The 21571-nt window shown below is 38.7% G+C and overlaps 1 protein-coding gene across 1 annotated transcript in view; it reads left to right on the top strand.

The window, feature by feature from the left end:
• Positions 1-21571, top strand: part of LOC126236619 (alpha-1,2-mannosyltransferase ALG9) — a 155349-nt gene that overhangs the window by 48512 nt on the left and 85266 nt on the right. The window contains exon 8 of the mRNA XM_049946059.1: positions 12454-12570. Coding sequence (XP_049802016.1) covers positions 12454-12570 — 117 coding nt within the window. The remainder of the gene's footprint in view (positions 1-12453; positions 12571-21571) is intronic.

The raw sequence follows: 21571 nt of genomic DNA, 5'->3' as shown, positions 1-21571 counted from the left end.
TTACAGGCCCATATCGTTAACATCGATATGCAGCAGGATTTTGGAACATACATTGTGTTCGAACATTATGAATTACCCCGAAGAAAGTGGTCTATTGACACACAGTCAACATGGGTTTAGAAAACATCATTCCTGTGAAACACAACTATCTCTTTATTCACATGAAGTGTTGAGTGCTATTGACAAGGGATTTCAGATCGATTCCGTATTTCTGGATTTCCGGAAGGCTTTTCACACTGTACCACACAAGTGGCTCATAATGAAATGCGTGCTTATGGAATATCATCTTAGTTATATGACTGGATTTGTGATTTCCTGTCAGAGAAGTCACAGTTCGTATTAATTAAAGGAAAGTCATTGAGTGAAACAGAAGTGATTTCTGGCGTTCCCCAAGGTAGTGTTATAGGCCCTTTGCTGTTCCTTATCTATATAAATGATTTGGGAGACAATATGAGCAGCCGTCTTTGGTTGTTTGCAGATGGTTGGTTGTGTTGGGGAAGGAGACCAGACAGCGAGGTCATGGGTCTCATCGGATTGGGGAAGGACAGGGAAGGAAGTCGGCCGTGCCCTTTGAAAGGAACCATCCCGGCATTTGCCTGGAGCGATTGAGGGAAATCACGGAAAACCTAAATCAGGATGGCCGGACGCGGGATTGAACCGTCGTCCTCCCGAATGCGAGTCCAGTGTCTAACCACTGCGCCACCTCGCTCGGTCAGATGACACTGTCGTTTATCAACTAATAAAGTCATCAGAAGATCAAAACAAACTGCAAAATTATTTAGAAAAGATATCTTAATGGTGCGAAAAGAGGCAGTTGACCCTAAATGATGAAAAGTGTGAGATCATCCACATGAATGCTAAAAGGCACTCATTAAACTTCGGTTACATGATAAATCAGTCTAATCTAAAAGCCGTAAACTCAACTAAATACCTAGGTATTACAGTTACAAACAACTTAAATTGGAACGAACACATAGAAAATGTTGTGGGAAAGGCTAACCAAAGATTGCGTTTTATTGGCAGGACACTTAGAAAATGTAACAGACCTACTAAGGAGACTGCCTACACTACACTTGTTCGTTCTCTTTTAGAATACTGCTGCACAGTTTGGGATCCTTACCTGATAGGACTGACAGAGTACATTGAAAAAGTTCAAAGAAAGGCAGCATGTTTTGTATTAACATGAAATATGGGAGAGAATGTCACAGAAATGATACAGGATTTGGGCTGGGCATCATTGAAAGAAAGGCGTTTTTTGTTGCAACAGAATCTTCTCACAAAATTCCAATCACCAACTTTCTCCTCCAAATGCAAAAATATTTTGTTGACACTGACCTACATAGGGAGAAATGATCACCACAATAAAATAAGGGAAATCGGAACTTGTACGGAAAGATATAGGTGTTCATTCTTTCCGTGCGCTTTACGAGATTGGAATAATAGAGAATTGTGAAGGTGGTTCGATGAACCCTCTGCCAGGCACTTAAATGTGATTTGCAGAGTATCCATGCAGATGTAGATGTAAAAATGCTGAACTTTCACTGTAATGTTGATAGAACAATTGAAATAAACACATTCAGAACAATATTGAAGGATGTAATTTCAGTAGCTACCCACTAATTGATGGAGACCTTTTTTGTTCCTCATGTCCTGAAATTACTTAATTCAGATCATTCTGCAAGAAAACAGTGGCCAGGTGATAGTTTGAAATTCCCTTATGACGTCCTGTCATTCTGAGAATTCATGAATTCGATGAAATGATGCCCCTTGAGTGGTAGTTCACTAATTTATTCTTTAGTAAGGCTCATTTGAAAGTGTTGTGTTAACAGTTACAATAGGAAAAATATTAGCTGATAATGACACAGCAAGTGCATCAGAAGGGTGACAGGAAATGAGTGTCTCGAGGTGCAGAGATCAACCTTCTTTGGGATGTATGTTTTACACTTTACAAAATGGACATCATTGACATTCAAGAAATGTTCAAAACAAACCAATAACTTGCACCATGAACACTGAATAAAAATTGGCATGCCACGGTGATCACAAAGGTTAGCTCCATCAAGAATGAAAGCAAATTCCTTGGGAGTTACAAACCGTCTGGGATGTTCAGCTAGGTATCCACTGTTAAATAATGCATATATAATTCTATTAGTGTAATGAGGTGATGAGAACTGATTGACTGTAATGCATGCAACCAAATGCAAAACAGTCTGTCGTGGAGCGTATCGTGAAACTGGCTGTCCTTGAAGGCATAACTGCAGGTGGTGTTTTATAGGCACGGAGAAAACAAACATCCAGAGGCTTAATTTGTCCAGTGGTTCCAGATGGTATGAGTTGCAATGTCACACACTTTTCAGGAGGGATAGTTTACTCTACAGGAGTATGATTTTTATATGTAGACAAGGAATAAAGCAAAAGCAAGTTATTTTAACGAGCTATTGGCCAGAAGCAGTGCTGATACCATAGATGTAGTTCTCTTATGCCCATTTTCCCACTGTTGCTTGCTGTGACATAAATATTCCCTACTGTCCTTGCAAGATCGCTCACTTGGGAAAGAATCATAGGGAGCAAAGTAACTCCAACTTTTTGCAGCACAGTAAATAACTTTCCAGCCAATTTACCATTCAGATTAGCAGTCAGCATAATTTTATTAAAGACATGATGTTAGTTGATTGTGATATAACTCTCATGGTACCTCTAATTTCTAGGGTTCCTTTCATATGTGTTTCCTCTTCAAAACCCGATTGGTCAGAGTTGGAAGCAAATTCGTTACTGAATGATGGGATAAGTTTGTTTATCTCATCTACAAATTTTTGGGCCGATTGTGCAGTTTGCTGTGCATTGTCAAGGTGACACTTTATTTGAAATTTCGTTTCTTCCACCTTCCAATTCTGTGGCATTGTTTGCAGTTATGCAACCGTCCACTGCTTCCCTGGAAACCACTGCTTGATGTCACACGCAGTTTGATGTGCATAATGTAATAGGTCACTGTCAACATATATGTTGTAAATTGTATCTAGTTTAGTTTCTTTATATGTGATATGCTCCATCACAGTATTTGTAATATTATGTGTATGTATTGAGTGATTGTGTGTGTGTGTGTGTGTGTGTGTGTGTGTGTATGTGTGTTACACGATGATGATGATGATGAGAGAAGAGAGGGAAGGGAGAGGGTGAAACTTGGTGCTGACACTGTGAAGGCATTGCTAATTACGCATATAAAATTTTTTTTCGTGATTTTCTTTAGCTTTATATTCTTTTTCTTTTGTTCATATGGGCATTTCTAATTGTGATTATGTAACATTCTGCTGTGGTTTTTAAATGTAAAGATGTAATTGTGATTATTTCATTTGCCAATGGATAAATATGTTTCTTGCTTTGTACCTGTGGTAAAGTTTCTAAAGTTCTCTTTTGGAATATTATTAATTGTGAAAAATGCAATATAACATCTATAGACAGGGGACAGCGATAGTGATATCGAGAGTCGAAAGGTTGTTGCGTAGTAGAGGGGGATGGTGGATGGGGTGTCTGGGAAGCGTGCGCGGGAAAAATAGTACTGTGTTCCATGAAAAGCATACGTAATTGTATGGACAGTGATACTGAACTATCAGATTGTTAATTCTCTTTACCACTGCGGTACGTAATGCCATCGCCAGCAGACTTCAAGAGCAAATAAACCGGACTGTGAAAGTGCCGCTAACATTACTTTGTTGTGGCCGACACGAACTGTGCCTTTATTCGAATGAACTTTGCTGGTATTGGTTTTGGGTGGTGGAACTGTTGTATATCACATTCTATCAAGCCATGAAAGTGAAGACTAATTAACTGTGCAATATAAATGGCTTTCAGTGACGTTGAAGTTTGAAATGCGAGAACAGAGTGGACATTGTTTACGGTGTGCTTCACATACATGAACAATTCTATGAATTGTGTATTTGTAGCTAAGATTATATGAATGTGACAAACCGTGTAATTATGGACGATAGCGTCACGGACAGTGCATAAAGTGTAAAAACGAGCGATGTCTACGTCATGTACTTTGAAAGAGAGGACATGTCAACAACGTTCGTATACTGGTGTCTTGTGGTTTGTTAATCACCACGGGGTTAATGATACAGCTGTGCTGGAACTTTATTTGCGTTTCGCCGGAGAAGATTAACCAGCGGAACTGTCTGTATCCTGCTCTCATCATCATAACCTGCCGACATCGTGCTGCCTAACGCAACGCTTTGTATGCAACAAAAAGTTAAGGGATTTCGCTGAACGCTATCCCCTGACCTAGAAACTTTCTTTCTCTATTAAAAGTATAATAATTACAGACTCTGTTTAATTAAATTCTTTGTTTAGTTTGTTAGCTTTCTGCTAACGAAAATAAAATTACAATCAGTGAATTAAAAGTTGCCTGGTAGTCATTGTTGAAACACCAGTAAATATAAACTTCTTCCTCTCATTAGGACTAATTCTCCTTGCATGTCAAAATTATTGTAGTTATTTCATGTAGTTTTATGTATTGTTATGAGACTAGATATATGACAGTAACTAATAAGAGTATTTTGTCGCGAAATATGGCTTCGCGCTAAAATTACGGCAACTGCCATAATTGCTTGCGTTCTGACCAATAATGTAAAAGCTGCTATTCCCGTATTGGTGCTTTTCCTGACGTGAGCGGGAATTATAAATGTCAGCTGTCAAATCACGTAGTGACTTTTTACCCAGTAATAAAAGTTTTTTGATATTGTATTGCTACAAGTCGTAGTATCAAGAGACACTGGTTATACTCAAAAGTGGGTAGATGTATGGTGAAACCCCCCAGTGTTCATGCGATTGTTAACAGTATTGTGTGTGATTCACGAAATTTTGTCACTTTTTCTAATTCCTTTGAAGTTTCAGAGAGTGTATACACAATTTTGTCAGTTCAGGTTAATTTCAGAGCAGTATCTCATGAATATTAGAGTTTTCAGTTCATAAACAAAGTGTGATCGTGACCAATTGAGAAGTATAACAAAGAGTGTGGTTTTCCAACTAGAATTTTGGATGACTTCACAGTTCAGATTTTGATAATTATTTTTCCTGTGGGTTGAGGTCATCACATAACACATAGCCTGCACCTCACAAATAGCACCAAGGGGCCCCCAGACTTGACGACCCCATCCAATGGATGGATCACCATTAACAGTGTTACATGCCTTCACTTCATGAGACACTGCGGAGAGGTTTGGTATTTAAATCAGAACATTGGCAGTGAAAATTTTATGCACTACACAGTCACATTACTGTGGAGTTATTTGAAATCTTATGAATTTGCTTTTTAGTATGCCATGGATGATCTACCATGTACATAATTGTGCTGAAAATGATTGTCCTTTACTACATTTCACTAGAGATGGGATTTGTGGCTCCCTGTCCGACAAGGCTGATGAATTACATGTCTCAATATTTGTTTTAATATCACTTTCACTTGTTAAGCACATTTCATCACCAATTGTACTCGTCAAGTACATTGTCCGCAGTTGAGTGCATATGGCACCACACATTCCACTGACTTACCTTGCAGAAATGCTAATATCTCATCTGTCACGTACTTCTCACTCTGCAAAATTCCTTGGATTCCTTTCTAACAAAGTGCCAACTTCAGCAATGTTGTAGGTATAATGCAATGTTCGTTTTGTTTGTCATTGCCATTGCTCTATTTTGTATCCACACCACTAGCACTGTTGTGAGTTACTCATTGACTACCGTAAGCAGTTCACCTACGCTCCATAGCCTCATGCTGTGTGCACCATTGAATACCTCCAGTGTGCACACTGTTGCCATTAACAGCCAATATTGCAGTTGCGTGGTGGGCAATATGTGGAGTGTCAAATTCTGTAAACATTATTGGCCTTTTGTGAGCTCACAATCAAGGATCCTTTGTCATTGTAGGCTTCACAAAGATCATTATCATCTTGTGTGTGTTAGAAAATCATTGAGCTTAGCCCATGTCATGAAATAACATTACAGATATTTATGGAATGCCAATGGACCTCCATTGTGTGATAATGTCCAACCATCAATTTGAAAACTTTATTATTGGAACTCATGATCAGGTTATATTTCCAAGCCTCCATACTCTAGTGAGCAAATTTACAAGATCATATAAGGTGCTTTCTTTTGTGCTGAATTTTTAATTAGGCACTTTGAGGGTTTTATGTTTGTACCTCCCACAGAAATTACTGGGTGATTCACTGAACCACCGGTACCAGTGTATTACATTCTGATACCGTGCTGGTAAGGGTGACTCGACTGCTTCAGACAGTTCCTTCCAAGGTATGTAACAAAAATGTATGCCCAAACTTTCTGGAAACATTCCTCAAACGTAGAGAAATAAAATGTGTTATATGAACAGTCGCCCAGAAACACTTTATTTCCCTATTAAAGCTCAATTTCTACTTCTCATCATAATCATATTGATGATGGGAAACACATACAAACAACATAACAGGATTACAAGAAATGTTTTCTTACATGAAATGTGCAAAATACCCTCTTGGCTGTGTTTGGACAGAATGTATAGTAAGTTTTAATTATTAGGTTCACTGCCAGTGTTTGTTTAATAGAATGAAAATAATGGTGACATGTGACACTCTTCATTGCTTGTATTGATATGTTACTAAATTCACTGCTTTACTAGCATTGTCCGCCCCGATAGCTGAGTGTTCAGCGCGGCGGTCTGTCACGCCAAGGGGCCCGGGTTCGATTCCCGGCTGGGTTGGAGATTTTCTCCGCTCAGGGACTGGGTGTTGTGTTGTCCTCATTATCATTTCATCATCATCAGTGGAAGGCAATGAGGAACCACCACCGGAATCATTTCCCTAGAAGGTCATGCGGTGGACTTCTCTGACGAGGCTTCCCCCATGACAAGACCTGCCGTAAGGCAGAACACAAAGTTTAAGTCTTTTTTTCTTTTATCTGGCATCCCACACATAGGCATCAACTGTTTACTGTTCATCATGGCTTTGGTTTCCTGTGTGGCTCAGCAGATGGTAGTGGCTGTGGCATTCAGCATTTGCATTGGGAGAGATGTCAAGAATGATGGTACACCAACAGGAGAATATTTGAAGCAACTGCTTGTTGTCTTGGGGAGCAAGAGTTGAAATGATTCCTTAGCCTGCACACTCTCTGGACCTAAAACCTCTAGACTTTTATTTGTGGGGGCATTTGGAAACTCTTGTGTATGGAACCTTGGTACAAGATTTACAGTCTTCGTGTCCGAATTGTGGAAGGCTGTGAAACAGCAGCCACTTCTCCAGGGATACATCACCACATCAGGGATTCAGTGGAAAAATGGGTTGATGTATGTATTCTTGTTAACAGAGGACATTTTGTACATTTCCTTTGGGAAAGTGTTTCATACTGTGCTGATACATTCTTTTCCTGTGTGCTTCCTGTGATTAATGTTATTGTGAAGAAAATAATGTCCAATGCGGAAATAAAGTGTTTTATACTCATTTGCATATAACACATTTACTTGCTCAATGTATGTGGAATGTTTCCTGACAGTTGTGGCCATAACTTTCTGTTGCATACTGAATAGTAACACATTATTCCAGTGCATGTGTTACATCATGGATTGAGTAGTTATGGACCTCTGTGTAACCTTATGGAGATGAAATGTCACCTCTGTCAGATACTCATGGAACTCTGACCTGTCATTCAAGCTTCTCAAGTTCATATTGTCTGTCTTGCATGACAGTCTTACAATTTCTCTCTTATAAATCTAGAAGCAGATAATTGGGTATATCTTAAGTAATTGCTTGCATTTAGAGATATGGTGAACTAATTAACATGTAAGTAACGAAAAATTCAAGGTTAATATATTGTCAATGTTTTAGATTCTTGGATCAGTTGTATTTTGGCACATGTTCTGTTGCAGATGTTGGATCCATGATAAAGTAAGCATCAGAGGGAAAGGAAAGTTATAACTATTTGTCACTACCTATGGCTTTTCAGGCAGTGTTCAGGTGCTCTAATGTCAATGTGTAAAACATGCAGTCACATTCTCAAAACTGAGAAAATGTGTTTAGTAATAATACCTGTGCCAAAATATTTTCTTTGGGTTCAGCTTGATTAAACCATTGCAGACAGTGTCAAGGAATGTTAGAGTGCATGAGCTCAATATCTAAAATGATGCCATTAGAAAATTCTTGCCAATTATTAGCCATATAAAATAAATATGTGACAACTTAAATGATTGACTTCTCAGATTGCTCTTGTTGCCTTCCTCTTTTCCTCTATCTTATTTTTGTTTCCAATTTCACTATTTTTTTTTCCCCCTTGAGTTTACATTTCACCTTTAAAAGTGTGTGCCCCCCCTCCCCCCCCTCCCCGCTCTCTCCCTGCAGTGTTTTTGTTTCTTACCCTCTGTCTTTACTTCTTTATGTTACTAACTTGCTGATACTCACTGTAGAGTTTTTTAATCTGCCACATTTTAAAATTTATGTGCTCATCATCACTGCTCCAGTTGTTCATGTACTGCAGCTCATAAATGGCTTGTGTTTAAAATGATGTTAATGTTGATCAAATTTTGTGTACGTAGGCAATTATGAGGCAGTCAGACTGCTCCTGAACAAATGATGCTCAGTTATGAAACTGCTTCTTCTTCTGTAGCACTACAGCCTTTGGTGAGCCTTGGCTTCAATTGTTTTCCTCCACACTTCACAGTTTTTTGCATCTCTTTTCCACCCCTGGACTCACATACTCATGAGCTCCTCTTTTACATCATCACTATTTCTGTTTGTTCTAGGCATCTATTTTCATCTAGTAGCATAGAGCATGTCTTTAATCATTTTCTTTTGTATTCTTTTTTCTCTGCCATTCTCTCCACATATCGTAGCCATTGTATTAGTTGTGATTTGATAAATTTTACTATATTTCTTCCGTGTATTAATGCCTGTAGCTTGGTGTTATAGCACATCCTGCAGCCTTCTTCCTCCCATATTGGACCATAAATTTTGCATAGTACTTCTTGCTCAAATCTTAAGGCATTTTTGCCATCTTCTGTCAGCGTCAGTACCTCTGACCCATTTACAACAACTGGGTTAACTAGGGAGTCCCATTCTTCTTATAACAAGACTGTTTCTGAAGAGTTGTAGATTTACAAAATAAGCTCTGTTTTCTGCATGTATCTTTTCCCTTATAACTTTCCAATGCAGTTATTTGACATCAAAGCTCCCAGTAACTGAAAGAGGACACTCCTTTGAAACATTTCCCATTTATGTTTAGATAGATTTTTTTTTTTTTGTTTTAATTTATTCTGAGGCCAATTTTTAATATTTCTCTTTCCATTGCCTAGTTTGTTTCTTTAAGTATGTTGCCATTTCTTCTTACCATTGCAGTGTTATCAGCGTATGCACATATCTGGCTAATTTTAATAAATATGGTGCCCACTTTATTGAATTTATTTGTTATGCTGTGCAGAACTGTATTGAATAACACAGTGGAGAGATTGTCACTTTGCTTCACTCATTTATTACAAAGTTTTCATTTGGCCTGTTGAATATGTCTATTTTTGCTCTTGTCTGTATCATTATCATTCTGATTAGATTTATTAATTTAGCACATATACCAACTTCTTTCAGCATTCTGTATTTTTGCTGTCAAAGACTTGTTTGAAAACAGGGAATAGTAAGTGCAGAGCTTTATTATCTCTGTAGAACTTTTCAGCCATTTCTCTGATCACAAATATGTGATCAGTTGTTACTCTGTCTGATTAAGAACTACACTGATATGCATCTTCTGTGAAATTTTGCATCTTTTTGTTTAGCATATTTGCGAAGATCATATAAGCCTTGCTTTTCACATGTTGTTCTGTCTCCTTTGTTATAAATGGGAATTGTTATTCCAGTTCTCCAATTATCTGGCATGGTTTCAGTTTACCATATATATGATATCAGTGTGTGCAGTTCCTTTATTACAGCACTTTCCCCACATCCTGTTGATTCAGACATTGTGCTGTCTTAATTGGGGGCTTCATTGTTTCTCATGTTGTGGACAGCCATAGATACCTCTTGCAGCGTTGGCTTTCCTCCATTATTGCCTACTTCATCTCCACTCTTTTTTCCTGTTAGGCCCTCTCCTCCTTCCAGGTGGTATTATGGGTGCTTGAAATATTCAGTGCATCTCTCACTATCTGTTCTTCCTCCCTTATCATCCTCCCATCTTTACTTGAGCATACTTTTGTTTGTGGCTGGAATCTACTCCTTATTTTGCTTACAACATGATAGAATTTTCTCATTTCATTCCATTCCTTTACCTCTTCTAGTTCTTGAAATTTCTTCTTAGTGTGCTTTCTTTTCTTTCTATTGCACAGTCTGTTAGCTCTCTTCCTTAATTTTCTGTATTGTTCCACATTATTTCTGCCTTCTCTTTGTGACAATCTCATTCCTGCCCTACTCATTTCCTCTATTGCTAACATGCAGTCTTCGTCAAACAATTCCTGGATTCTTCTGCTTCTTTTCACACCTGCTCTTTTTTCTACAAAATTGTTAATGGCTTTTTAAATCCTGATCCATTTTCCGCCTACTCCTGCTGGTGGCCCTTTACTACTCAATTTCCTACTTAGTGTTAGTTGGTATTTTTTTATTTGATCAGGAATTTTGAGTTTGCCTATATTCTGGTCCATCCTTATTTCTGTTCTATTGGTATTTACTAATGATAGTTTTTATCTCTTAATACTGATTTTGTCACAAAGTGATCCGAGTCACAATTTGGTCCTCGGGAACTCCATACATCTGTAATTGAGGTGGAATGGTGGGCATTCATTAAAATATGGTCAATCTGGTTGACTATCCCATTAACTGCAGACTTCCCTGTATGCAGACAAATCTTCTCGTGTGGGAAACAGGTGCTCTTAATTATCGTATTATTCCATGTTGTGAATTGACACAGTAAGGCTCCATTGTTGTTGTTTTCTTTGTACAGTGAATGCTTGCCAGAAACTCCATCTTGATGCTCATTCTCCTTATTTTTGTATTAAAATCTACTGCTAATATCAAATCATACTTAGGTTCTACGCAGCATACTTCTTCCACACGTACATAGAACTGGTACTTTATTATATCATTCTTATCCTCCATTGGTGCATGTTCATTTATTGTTGATATGATCCTGAATTTCCCTCTTCTTTTAAGTCTGCACATTCCTCCATTTATTGATTCAAATCCTAATAGGCTTTTCCTGGCATTCCTGCCTATTACAAACCCTGTTCCAAATTGGCCAGTTATTTTCTCTGGCCCACTTCATACTGTTTAGTATATGAGTTAGTCAACCTGCCCATTTTCTTGCCATCTTATTTGCTGTAGTTCTACAATATCACTCTTAAATTTTAAAATTTCATTGGCTGTTTGTTCTGTTTAGGCTGAAGCATCATCCTCACATTCCATGTTGTTATTGTCACACCAGTTACCTATTTCCATTCCTGGGGTGATTATATGTATTTTCCATCCAGTATCCAAGATGTCTGTTGATTCTGCAATTGTCTTTTTTTTGGAGTATGGTTTTATCGGCCCCATGCCAAATCCCCTACCTGGAAGACCAGGATTTGTATCAGGTTTGTGCCGTTGGGGAAACTGGCTTCACTGCAACTCTAGAACTCTCCCTGCCTTACGTTGTGGGACACACTTTGTCTCACTACTCTGTCAAGACCACTCCAGCATAGGTGACCTTACCAGAAGCTATGCTACTGCTAGCAGAGGCCTCGACTTCATCAATGCACAGAAATCCTGCCACGCAGCACTGAAGGTGCCTTCAATAATGTGGTGTCCCCTGGGGGGGATCCAGTTATGAATAAATAAATGAGTAAAAACTATGTCTCACATACCTTTATTTGCTATGTGTTTACCTACCTGTTAAAAAGAGGAATTTGTCGAATATACTTTGGTATATGCTGTAACCTGTTACTAAAGACAGAGACACATCACTCTTTTTTTGTATATTATGCTTGATGTTACTTAATCAAATAAGTAATTTGAGCAGTGTCTTGCATTCATGAATTACTATGTATATAAAATACTAACTGAAATCTTGAGTCAGAAGAAGCTATGTATCTTTTCCTCAGCAAAATTTCATTGGAAGGAGGATTTTTAAACTTGTTTTATAAAACAAAACAACATTTCAGGTTTTACAAACAAGTAGCTGATGCAGCCTAGTTTTAGCCAACCCTCTAGAGAAGCAGAGTGGTTTTCACATGCCCCTGTGAATATGGATGAACACTATATGATATGACTATGAATTTAACCAGTGATAGGTATTTTTGTATGTTTTTGTCCTTTAAAAAAACCTTAAATGTGAAGGCCGTCTCTCAGATCTTTTTGCATCCACAAATATAGAAATCCTGTGAGTGGGAAAATTATGGAAATTTTTAATAATATAAGGAGGTGATAAAAATAACAAATATGTTTCTTCTCTTGCTTTCAGCTTTTGGTGTCTTGGCTTGTTCCATCAAAGCCACGAAATCCAGGTTGCTTGCCTTTCTGGTTGTCTCTTATGCCCATGTTCTTGTGGATGGTTGTGTTCTTTGCACAACCTCACAAGGTTTGTATTATTATTATTATTATTATTATGGGATTCAAAAGTACAGATGACAAATTACAGTGATATTGAACTACAAACATATTCTGGATGATTTTGAACAATGAGTGCAAACTTTGCTTGACTGTTTAGCTTTTTCTTAGATCACACTTATTGACAGTAGTTCTGAGAAGAGGCTAAAAAATCAAGATAAAGCAGTAGTGTCCCTACAAAAGGTGTCCCATATGATTACAAAAAGGATACTTAATACCATCTGTTGGCTGGTTTGTTGTTTAAAAAAAGGGGAAATATTTTTAAGAGAATGAAATTTTCAGTCACCCTCCTTACCACAGTGTCAGTAGACAAGACTTTTAATACAGACATGCAGTTTTCAGTGAGCAATAATATACTTCATAAGATCTGTTGTAAAGATTGTGGCTCGTAGCACGCAGCAAAAATAGGTAGAGATTAGAAATGCTGAGTCACAGACAGGCACAACAGAAATGACCTGTCAGCCAACAAGGCCTTTGTCAAAAATAGATAACACACACACACACAAACACACTCGCAAAAAATCACAAACACAAAAAACACAGCTCACTTTTGTTGTGCCTATCTGCTACTCAGCATTTCTGCTATTTGGTGAGTTACAACTATCCTTTTATTGTAATGTTGAATGTAAACAGAGAAGGGCAGCACAAACATCACAGGTTTGTTTGAGCCATGAGAGAATGTCACAGAAATGCTGAACAAACTGATCTGGAAGACACTTGAAAATGCATGCAAACTATGCTGTGAAAGCCTACTTAGAAATGAATATATTACAACCTCCTACATATATGACTCATGGAATCATGAAGTCAAGATTAAACTAATTATAGCACACACAGAGGTGGTTAAGTAATCCTTCTTTCTGCACTTGATACGTGAAAGAATGGAAAGAAAGGCCTAATAACTGGTACAATGAGAAATGCCCTCTGCTCTGGATGGCAAAGTATAAATGTAAATGTAGACAACTATAACCTACACAGACCATAATTTCTGTGGACACTGCATGCTAGTTAGTTAGTCAGTTATTTGTGTGTTAGTTGATCATAATTGCAACCTCTTGCTATTTGCATAAATGTGTCAGTCTGTTTTAAAGTTTCCCGTATAAAGAAGCAAAGGTGTCTTCCCTGTGCTAAAAGCCTGTTCTTTGTGCATCACTGTTTACCTTCTTTGGTGGGTTGGTTTTTCCTTTGTTGGTATTATTCATATCTTTTGCTGTGGAACTTGCACACCCATGCGACGCCCATGCAGTGTTCTTGCCTGAGCAGATCATGTAACAAGCAGTAACAGTCTGTTCACATTTCCCACATGTTGCCTGGCTTTTACATGTTAAGAGTAGTGCAGCTGTAATTTTGGCATTCATAATAGTGGATGTCTTTTGGTGCACTTAAAAGATTAAGGACATCAGCATTGCCCTTTTTGAGCAACACAGGTTAATTAATGTTCTTTTAAGGGTGACTGTTTCCTTCAACTTCCCTTTTATCCTCTTCATTATATATCTCACCTCTACTGCTATTGCAATTTACTGATTTCGACTGACATCACACTATTATGACAAGATACATCCCCTTTCATGAAATTAAGGATACTATGTTTCTCTATGACTGCAGAATATTCACCCAGCTACTTGCATGTCAGAAGGTGCTATCCTTGCGATATGTTGACGTCTCAATTACTTCAGTCTCTGGCTGCTGAGGCAAGACTGTGATTGTATACTCATTAGTGTGTGCACCAATTCAGTTTCTCCAGCAGCTTTGTGACATTTTCTCATGAGTCAAACAGACCTGTGATGTATCTTCTTCCCTTCTCTGTATACATTCAATATCCCCTGTTAGTCTATTTGGTATGGGTTCAACACACCCAAGTATGAGCTGCACAAGTGTTCTATTGGCAGTCTCCTTTGTAGACTTATTGTAAAGGGTCTTTCATTAAGAGTGAGAGTCCCGGTCTGGCACAGATTTTCAGTCGTCATTCCATTATACAGATGATGGTTGTCCATATTCGTAATTGCAAATACATGTGATGTATTTCATGACGGTTGTAGTCACCACAGTGCCTGTTCCTTTGGACATGCATGTATATCTGAAGGAACATTGCATTGTAATTCGGAATAGTAGAGGCACTGCAATATCATACTTACCCACTGACACCGGCCAAGCAACTTTCAAGTAAAATGTCCCTCCTTTATGGGAATGTGCGTAATGGATGTATGAGAACAGGTTTTAGACACATTGTTGATGACATATGGAAGTTTTGTTCTGGTCATGAGTCATGCTCAGCTAGCCAAATGGTACAGGAAACACTCACAATAAGTGGAAAATCTGGGTTCGAGTCCCAGTCAGACACAAATTTTCATAGTCGTCATTCCATTATACAGCTGATGGTTGTCATTATTTGCAAATGTGAACACATTTCATGTATTTCATAATAGCTGTAGTTGCCGCAGTGCTGTTTCTTCAGACACACATGCATGTCCGAAGGTACATTGCATTGTAATTTGGAATAACATAGGCGCTAAAAGATTGTAGTAGTGGCATTACATCTTGATAGCATGACAGGTGTTCACTTCCAAGTATTCCAGAGTTTGTGACTTATCAGCACAGATCTGGGATTTTTATTAGTCTGAAAGAAAGAAATCCATGGATGTGAAATCACATGACCATGGCAGTCAATTCACAGATCCATGTTTTGAAATGATCTGGTTGCCATAATTCTCCCTCAGAAAATCAAGTGCAAAACCAGCTGTGTGGCACGTAGTGCCACGTTGCTGGAACCACATGTTTTAATATCAATGGTCTCAAGTTCAGGCCACAGAAATTCCCGTAACATGGATCTGTAGGGGTTGCCATTGACAGTAATGGTTCTTCCATCATCATCTCGAAAGAAATAAGGTCCACTGACACTGCCGTGCCATAAACCGCACCACACACTGTGTTTATCTGATTGGAGTGGCATCTCATGGATCACTTGTAGGTTCTTCTGACTCCTACACTGACAGTTTTGCATATTGATGGAGCCACTAACACAAAAATGTGCCTCGTCTGAGAAGATGATTTTTCCAATGTAATTGGAATCAGCATCCATCTGCTGTACGGCCCAATCAATGACCTCACGATGCAGTCTGTGATCATTTGGCTTCACCCTTGAGTCAGTACAGCTTTGTATGGATGTAGGCCCAAATCCTTTCACAAGGTTTGCCAAGTTGATGTCTCTGATACCAGCAGCCACTGAGATTACATTTGGCTCTTTCTCAGTACTGACCGCTATTGCTGTGATATTGTCCTCACCCTCACTTGGCAGTTAACATTTCTTGTTGATGGTATCTGTTAAGTAGAATGAAATCCCACTTGAACCTAGCCACAGTGAATGGTATACCTTAAGTAAAGAAATGGTGAATGCGACCCACTTCCCTGGTGAACAAACGATGAGCATCCATAACTGAGCTGCCCCTTTGGTAAATTTTTTTAATGACTTATGTGCGTCCAGGAAGCATGAGTTGCTGCACGATGAAACTGCAGTTGTATTGGATATTTTCACACCCAGAATCACACAAAAAATTATATTAAAACTGGAAATTACAATGCTATCCTTTATTTCCTTAGTATTCTAGCAATGTACTGAATTCTGCCACCTGTTTTATCTATGTTGTTATTCCATTTCATATCCCTACAGATTGTTGCATCAAAATATTTGTACGAGTTGATTGACTCCAGTTGTGACTCATTGATATTGTAGTCACAGTATACAACTTTTTTGTTTTTTGTTTTGTGGAAGGCATAATTTCCTTTTCTTAGCATTTTAACATAAGTAATCTTTGCTCCACTTCGAAAACTTATCAAAATCAACACATTATTTTTCACCCTTTTCTTTACATTATTTCATTATTGATAACTGATTCACCTGCAAAAGGTCCAATTTTACAACTAATCTTTATGATACAGTTACTACAATAGTGCACATGTTGAATAAATTTATGATATGAGATACAATGTTTTGTAAGAGAAAGTAACAATACAGAAGGTTTAAAGTTCAGGTGTTCATACCATTTGGGTAACTCGGAAGACAATTAACATCCTTCTCCAGCACTCATCAGCACACAAGGAGATTAAGTTCTATTAAGAATGCTGCAACACGGCTAGGTTGAACTGACTGGCAGGACCATCTCAGCTAACATCAAGAAGTGCAACTGATAGAAATGTACTAAATGATTCTACTAACATCAGACATCAAAGGGTTACAGACTGCACACACTGATACCATACCATAAATCATAAAATTTTAATTTCATCCTCCCCTCTCTCTCCCCTCCCCTCCCCTCCCCTCCTTTCCCCTCCCCTCCCCTCCTCACCTCTCCCCTCCCCTCCTCACCTCTCCCCTCCCCCCACACCCCCCCACCTCCTCCACCCTCTCCCAACTACCCTCTCCCCTTGACCTACTCCTCCCCTCCCCCCTCCTCCACCCTCTCGCCGCTACCCTCCCCCCTGACCTCCTCCTCCTCCCCCACTCCCCCCACCCCCCAATGGCATTCCATATCACAATGCTCTCTCAATCTTTCCACACAGCTATACCCCCTTCATCCCCCACTTCTTCTCTGCGGGGATTTCAATGCTCATCATGTAGAATTGGGCTCCGCTACAACATGCCCATGGGACTGAATGGCTGCAAGTCCCCTGTCAGAGGATCTGTGTTGTGTCTTCTAAAAATTGATAGAAAAATGCTCTTCAGCAGTGTTGCAGGGTTATTCAGTGCCATCAGTCCCTCAATATGCACTCATTAAAGAAAGTGTCCAGGAATAGGTGGATTGCAGTATGAACATGATTCACTAAGTTGCTGATGCATCCACTCAGTCTTTTCTGGATGATTACAAAGAATTATCATTCGATTTTGGAGAAAAGAGGGCTGCTCTGCAGTCAAGGACAGATGGGCATCTCTGTGTAGGTTCAAACGTGGACCAAATACTAAAAAACCTTGCAGCTTTTCAGAGAGTCCAGAGCACATGTTGCTGAATTATAAAAATCTTTTATTGAATGGGACATTGTTAGGAAGATTTCAGTGAAAGGTGCCAGATGATCTGTCAAGGTGAGATGTAGAATGGTACTCTCCAGATGATGTAAGAAGTCTTTCTGTCCTCAACAAGATTGAAAACTGTGGATTCCTCCTAAATCGGTCAGATGTGCACCACACATCAAAGCTGCTGCCTTGGTACTAACTGTGTTTGGGATGCACACAAGGCCAGTCCATATAATGATACCTGTATGAACCAATGTAGTATTAGTTTAAATTCCAAAGAAGTGCTTGCACAGGTGAGAGTATTAAAGTTGTGGAGACCAAGTGCCAAAGCATTCACAACAATGTGCCAGAGTTTGAAGCACTCTTAATAAGCAGTGTATGTCACATAACACTAGACACAGCAAGTTGGCTAAAGCTCAAAATTGAAAATAGTGACATTTTTGGAGTAAATCCAGGTATATATTGAAAGGATAAGGTAGTGGGCAATGGAGGTGGTGTATTTATCACAGTAGACAAGAAACATAAATTCACCAAGATGGAAATTGAAGCTGCATGTGAGATTTTTGAGCAAGAGTCAGCATCAAGGGTGGGCATAAACTAAACTAATAATTGTACCACATGGTCTCTCTCTCTCTCTCTCTCTCTCTCTCTCTCTCTCTCTCTCTCTCCAGTAACATTTCATTGTCACATTCATTATACTTAGTTAAGGATAGGTTTGTGTTAAATTAATGAAGCTATTTTGGTGTGTATTGACATCAAATTAACTTTTATTCAATGACCAGTTCTTTGAACAGAGAACTGGAATTGCATTGGGGGAGCACTTTGTAAAATGAAGCATGTGCATGAATAATGCTGTATGGCACATTTTGCAGTTGTTGGGAAATTGACAAAAACTGTTTGTTCCAGAGAATTAATACGATATAATAATGTAATAGCAGATATGTATTGTTTGTGCATACAGACTGTGGAAAATAATAATGTCTGATTTTTAAAATTGTGCTAAGCACAGATTTTTCGAAAATAAGTAAGTTTTAAAATGGAATAATGCTGTATGGCAATGGATATACAGCGTTATTCCAGATCAGCCAGTGCTCTGCTGTAATTATAAGGTGCCTAGAATCCAAAAATAGTAAGTAAGAGATTTAAAACAAGATAATAAATAATATTTATTGTAAACTGAATTGCTTTTATCTTAAAAAAAGATAATACAACATTAGTTTATCAAGTTTAGGCTCAAATCTAGCACATTATAGTCAGTTGTCACACTGCAGGTTTTCATAAAACTGCCTGTATTTTGGTTCCATAAATTTCGTCATGTCCAATAGATCCGTTTTCTTCTCCTTATGAACTTTCAGTGTCCCATTATAGAGCAACCGGAATTCAGAAGGCAATGGACAATTTTTTACTTGATGTTCACAACCATGCTTTACAATACAGTGTCTTTCCCATGGGCAAAGCACATTGTGGGTACGGCGCACGCTTAAACCTCGATGATTGTCACTACACAGCTTCAACCAAAGTACATCGGTAATTTTCAAAGCAGGCGGCTTCTTCAAAAGCAACTCGATGGATCCTATGTCCTTGAAGTCTTCCATCATCATCTCGTGAATGGTCAGGCCTCAGCAATGACATGCTTCCATTCTGAAGGAACCATAACTTTTGACACTTTCTTTCTTTTCTCAATGACTGCAAAATCCCTGTCACAAGGTAGGAAACTGTGACCCGAACATAAAAACTTCTGATGTATTTCTGTAAAGTACTTGCAGCTGATCAGATAGAAATAAAGCGCTAAAACTGTCCAGTTGTTGTTCTGCCCGACACAGCGGTCAGACCAAACAAACAGTTTTCGTTCCATACCTTCTTCAAGCGTATCATAAGTGTGCGTCACAAATTTAAGCAGACAGGAAACTATTTCGGCTGAACCTCTCCTTGCGGTGGATTCATCCTACAAATTTACATTGATGTTTCCAGTACCATCGTCTTGAATCATGAAATTATACGACGACAGCTGTCTCTGGTAGAATACCGTGGAAGGAGTCAATGTAGGAGAAAGTAAAACCTGTTGTAGGTCAACACATATAACATGTATATTGTTGTTCCTCTTAGCCATTTCCATATCGTTTTTTAGGGCTTTGTATGCTTGGTCTGCCCTTGAATGATGCAACTGACTCTCAATTTCGATCTTGTGCAGTTCTATTTCATCTGAAACTGCAATCATTTTGTTAAATAACAAATCACACAGTCTGCAAATATCTGATCTAGGTGTTCTGAAACGCAGATTAAAATCTGTTTGAAACACACTTTGATAGTATGACCTGCTTATTGACTTATCAGGAAACTTTTCGGTAAACAACTGATACATTCCACAGAGGTTGAGATCGGGGTGCAGACATTCTTTTGAGGATTTATTCCTGCTGTAATGGCTCATCTGCTTTGGGAAACTCGATATGTGTTGCCGAATAAGAACCCTGTCGTCATTTGATATGGCATGTTGCCTATTGCAATGTTTTCCTCTACCGTTTTTAGGAGTGGTTATTCCATCTTTTACTTTACATTGCAGGGTCTGCATTCGTCGCTGGGTGATGGAGAATATGTCAAGCAATGTTTTTTGACACACTTCTTTTGAGTAAACGTTGTATTTGAAAGTAGCTTGTTTCCGTGAAGTATTGTCTGTCTTACCTCTCTTGCGCCTGGCTGGCACGCCTATTTCCATGGATTTTATTAAGTATATGGACTGCTCATTGTATGTTAAGGCATGATATTATTCGTACAGCTTTAACTTCATTTCCAGGTTTATGTCCTTGCATCCTTCTTTTGAGCACACTTGTGCATTGCATACACGATCCTGAATCACGAAAACAATCACTATTACTACCTAATATTCAACTAGATTATCAAATTTCACATTCTCTTTTAATAATATAGCATTACTCATACTGAGTATTCTATTTTTTCGCCAATGATAACTACAGAACTGTAGTTAATTTCATTCACGTTACATACTTTTACTGTAATGTTTTCAGAAGATACACATAACATGTCATTAGAGCCATGTACTCTACAGGGCATGTCGCCGCTCTACAGGACACATATGCTTCTCTAAAGACATACACCTTTTTACAAAACCCATACAGCATTATTCCACTCACCTGTGTTGGAGGCTGTTTCGCAGGAACTACCTTTCCTTTTCATGATTTATGTTCCAGTCCAGCATCACAAAGCCTTTTCCTCTTAATATCCTGCCAACTACCAATGTTAATTTTCCTTTTCCGTGCATTATTTGCACGTTTCAAACCACTTGCGGTAAGCGTCACCTTGCTGCACTCCGCTATTCTTGTAACATACAGCATTGTTCACGCAGAGGCGCGAAAACCGTGTGCGTCTCGTCACTGTTAAGTGCTACCCTCGGACGGTGAACATGTCAATTATAACAGCAGGCGATGCAGACTGCCTTATACAGCATTATTCCACGCGATTCTACGAAATGTCAAAATGTGCCATACAGCATTATTCGTGCGCACGCTTCAAATGTTATTGCCAATCTGTTTGTGGAAGATTTCAAGGAATGTGCCATGGAGTCTGTTGTTGAAATTTGTGTGCTTTTTCATATATATAGATGACACTTTTGTTCTTTGGCCTCATGGAAATGAGAATGTAAATGACATTTTAGAACATCTGAATTCTATCCACATGGATATTCTCTTTGCAATGAAAGTGGGAATTGATGGCTGCTTTGATGTGTTGGTTAGGAGGAAGATCTACGGTATGTTGGGACATGCTGTGTATAGGAAACCAATGCACACTGATTTGTATCTTCAGGTTGATAGTTGTCACCATCCGGCTGAGGCCATGGGGCCCATGTCATCTCAGACCCTGAAAGTTTGCCAGCTGAGTTAGCCCACACTGAGATCACTTTTCACCTGAACAGTTATAGTGAAAGAGAGCTTAGACTCATGTTGCATTTTCA

This window comes from Schistocerca nitens, chromosome 2 (genome assembly GCF_023898315.1).
Source record: "Schistocerca nitens isolate TAMUIC-IGC-003100 chromosome 2, iqSchNite1.1, whole genome shotgun sequence".
In the NCBI taxonomy this organism is placed as follows: domain Eukaryota; kingdom Metazoa; phylum Arthropoda; class Insecta; order Orthoptera; family Acrididae; genus Schistocerca; species Schistocerca nitens.
Note: the sequence above shows the minus strand (reverse complement) of the source record. Positions and strands in the feature narration are given on the sequence as shown.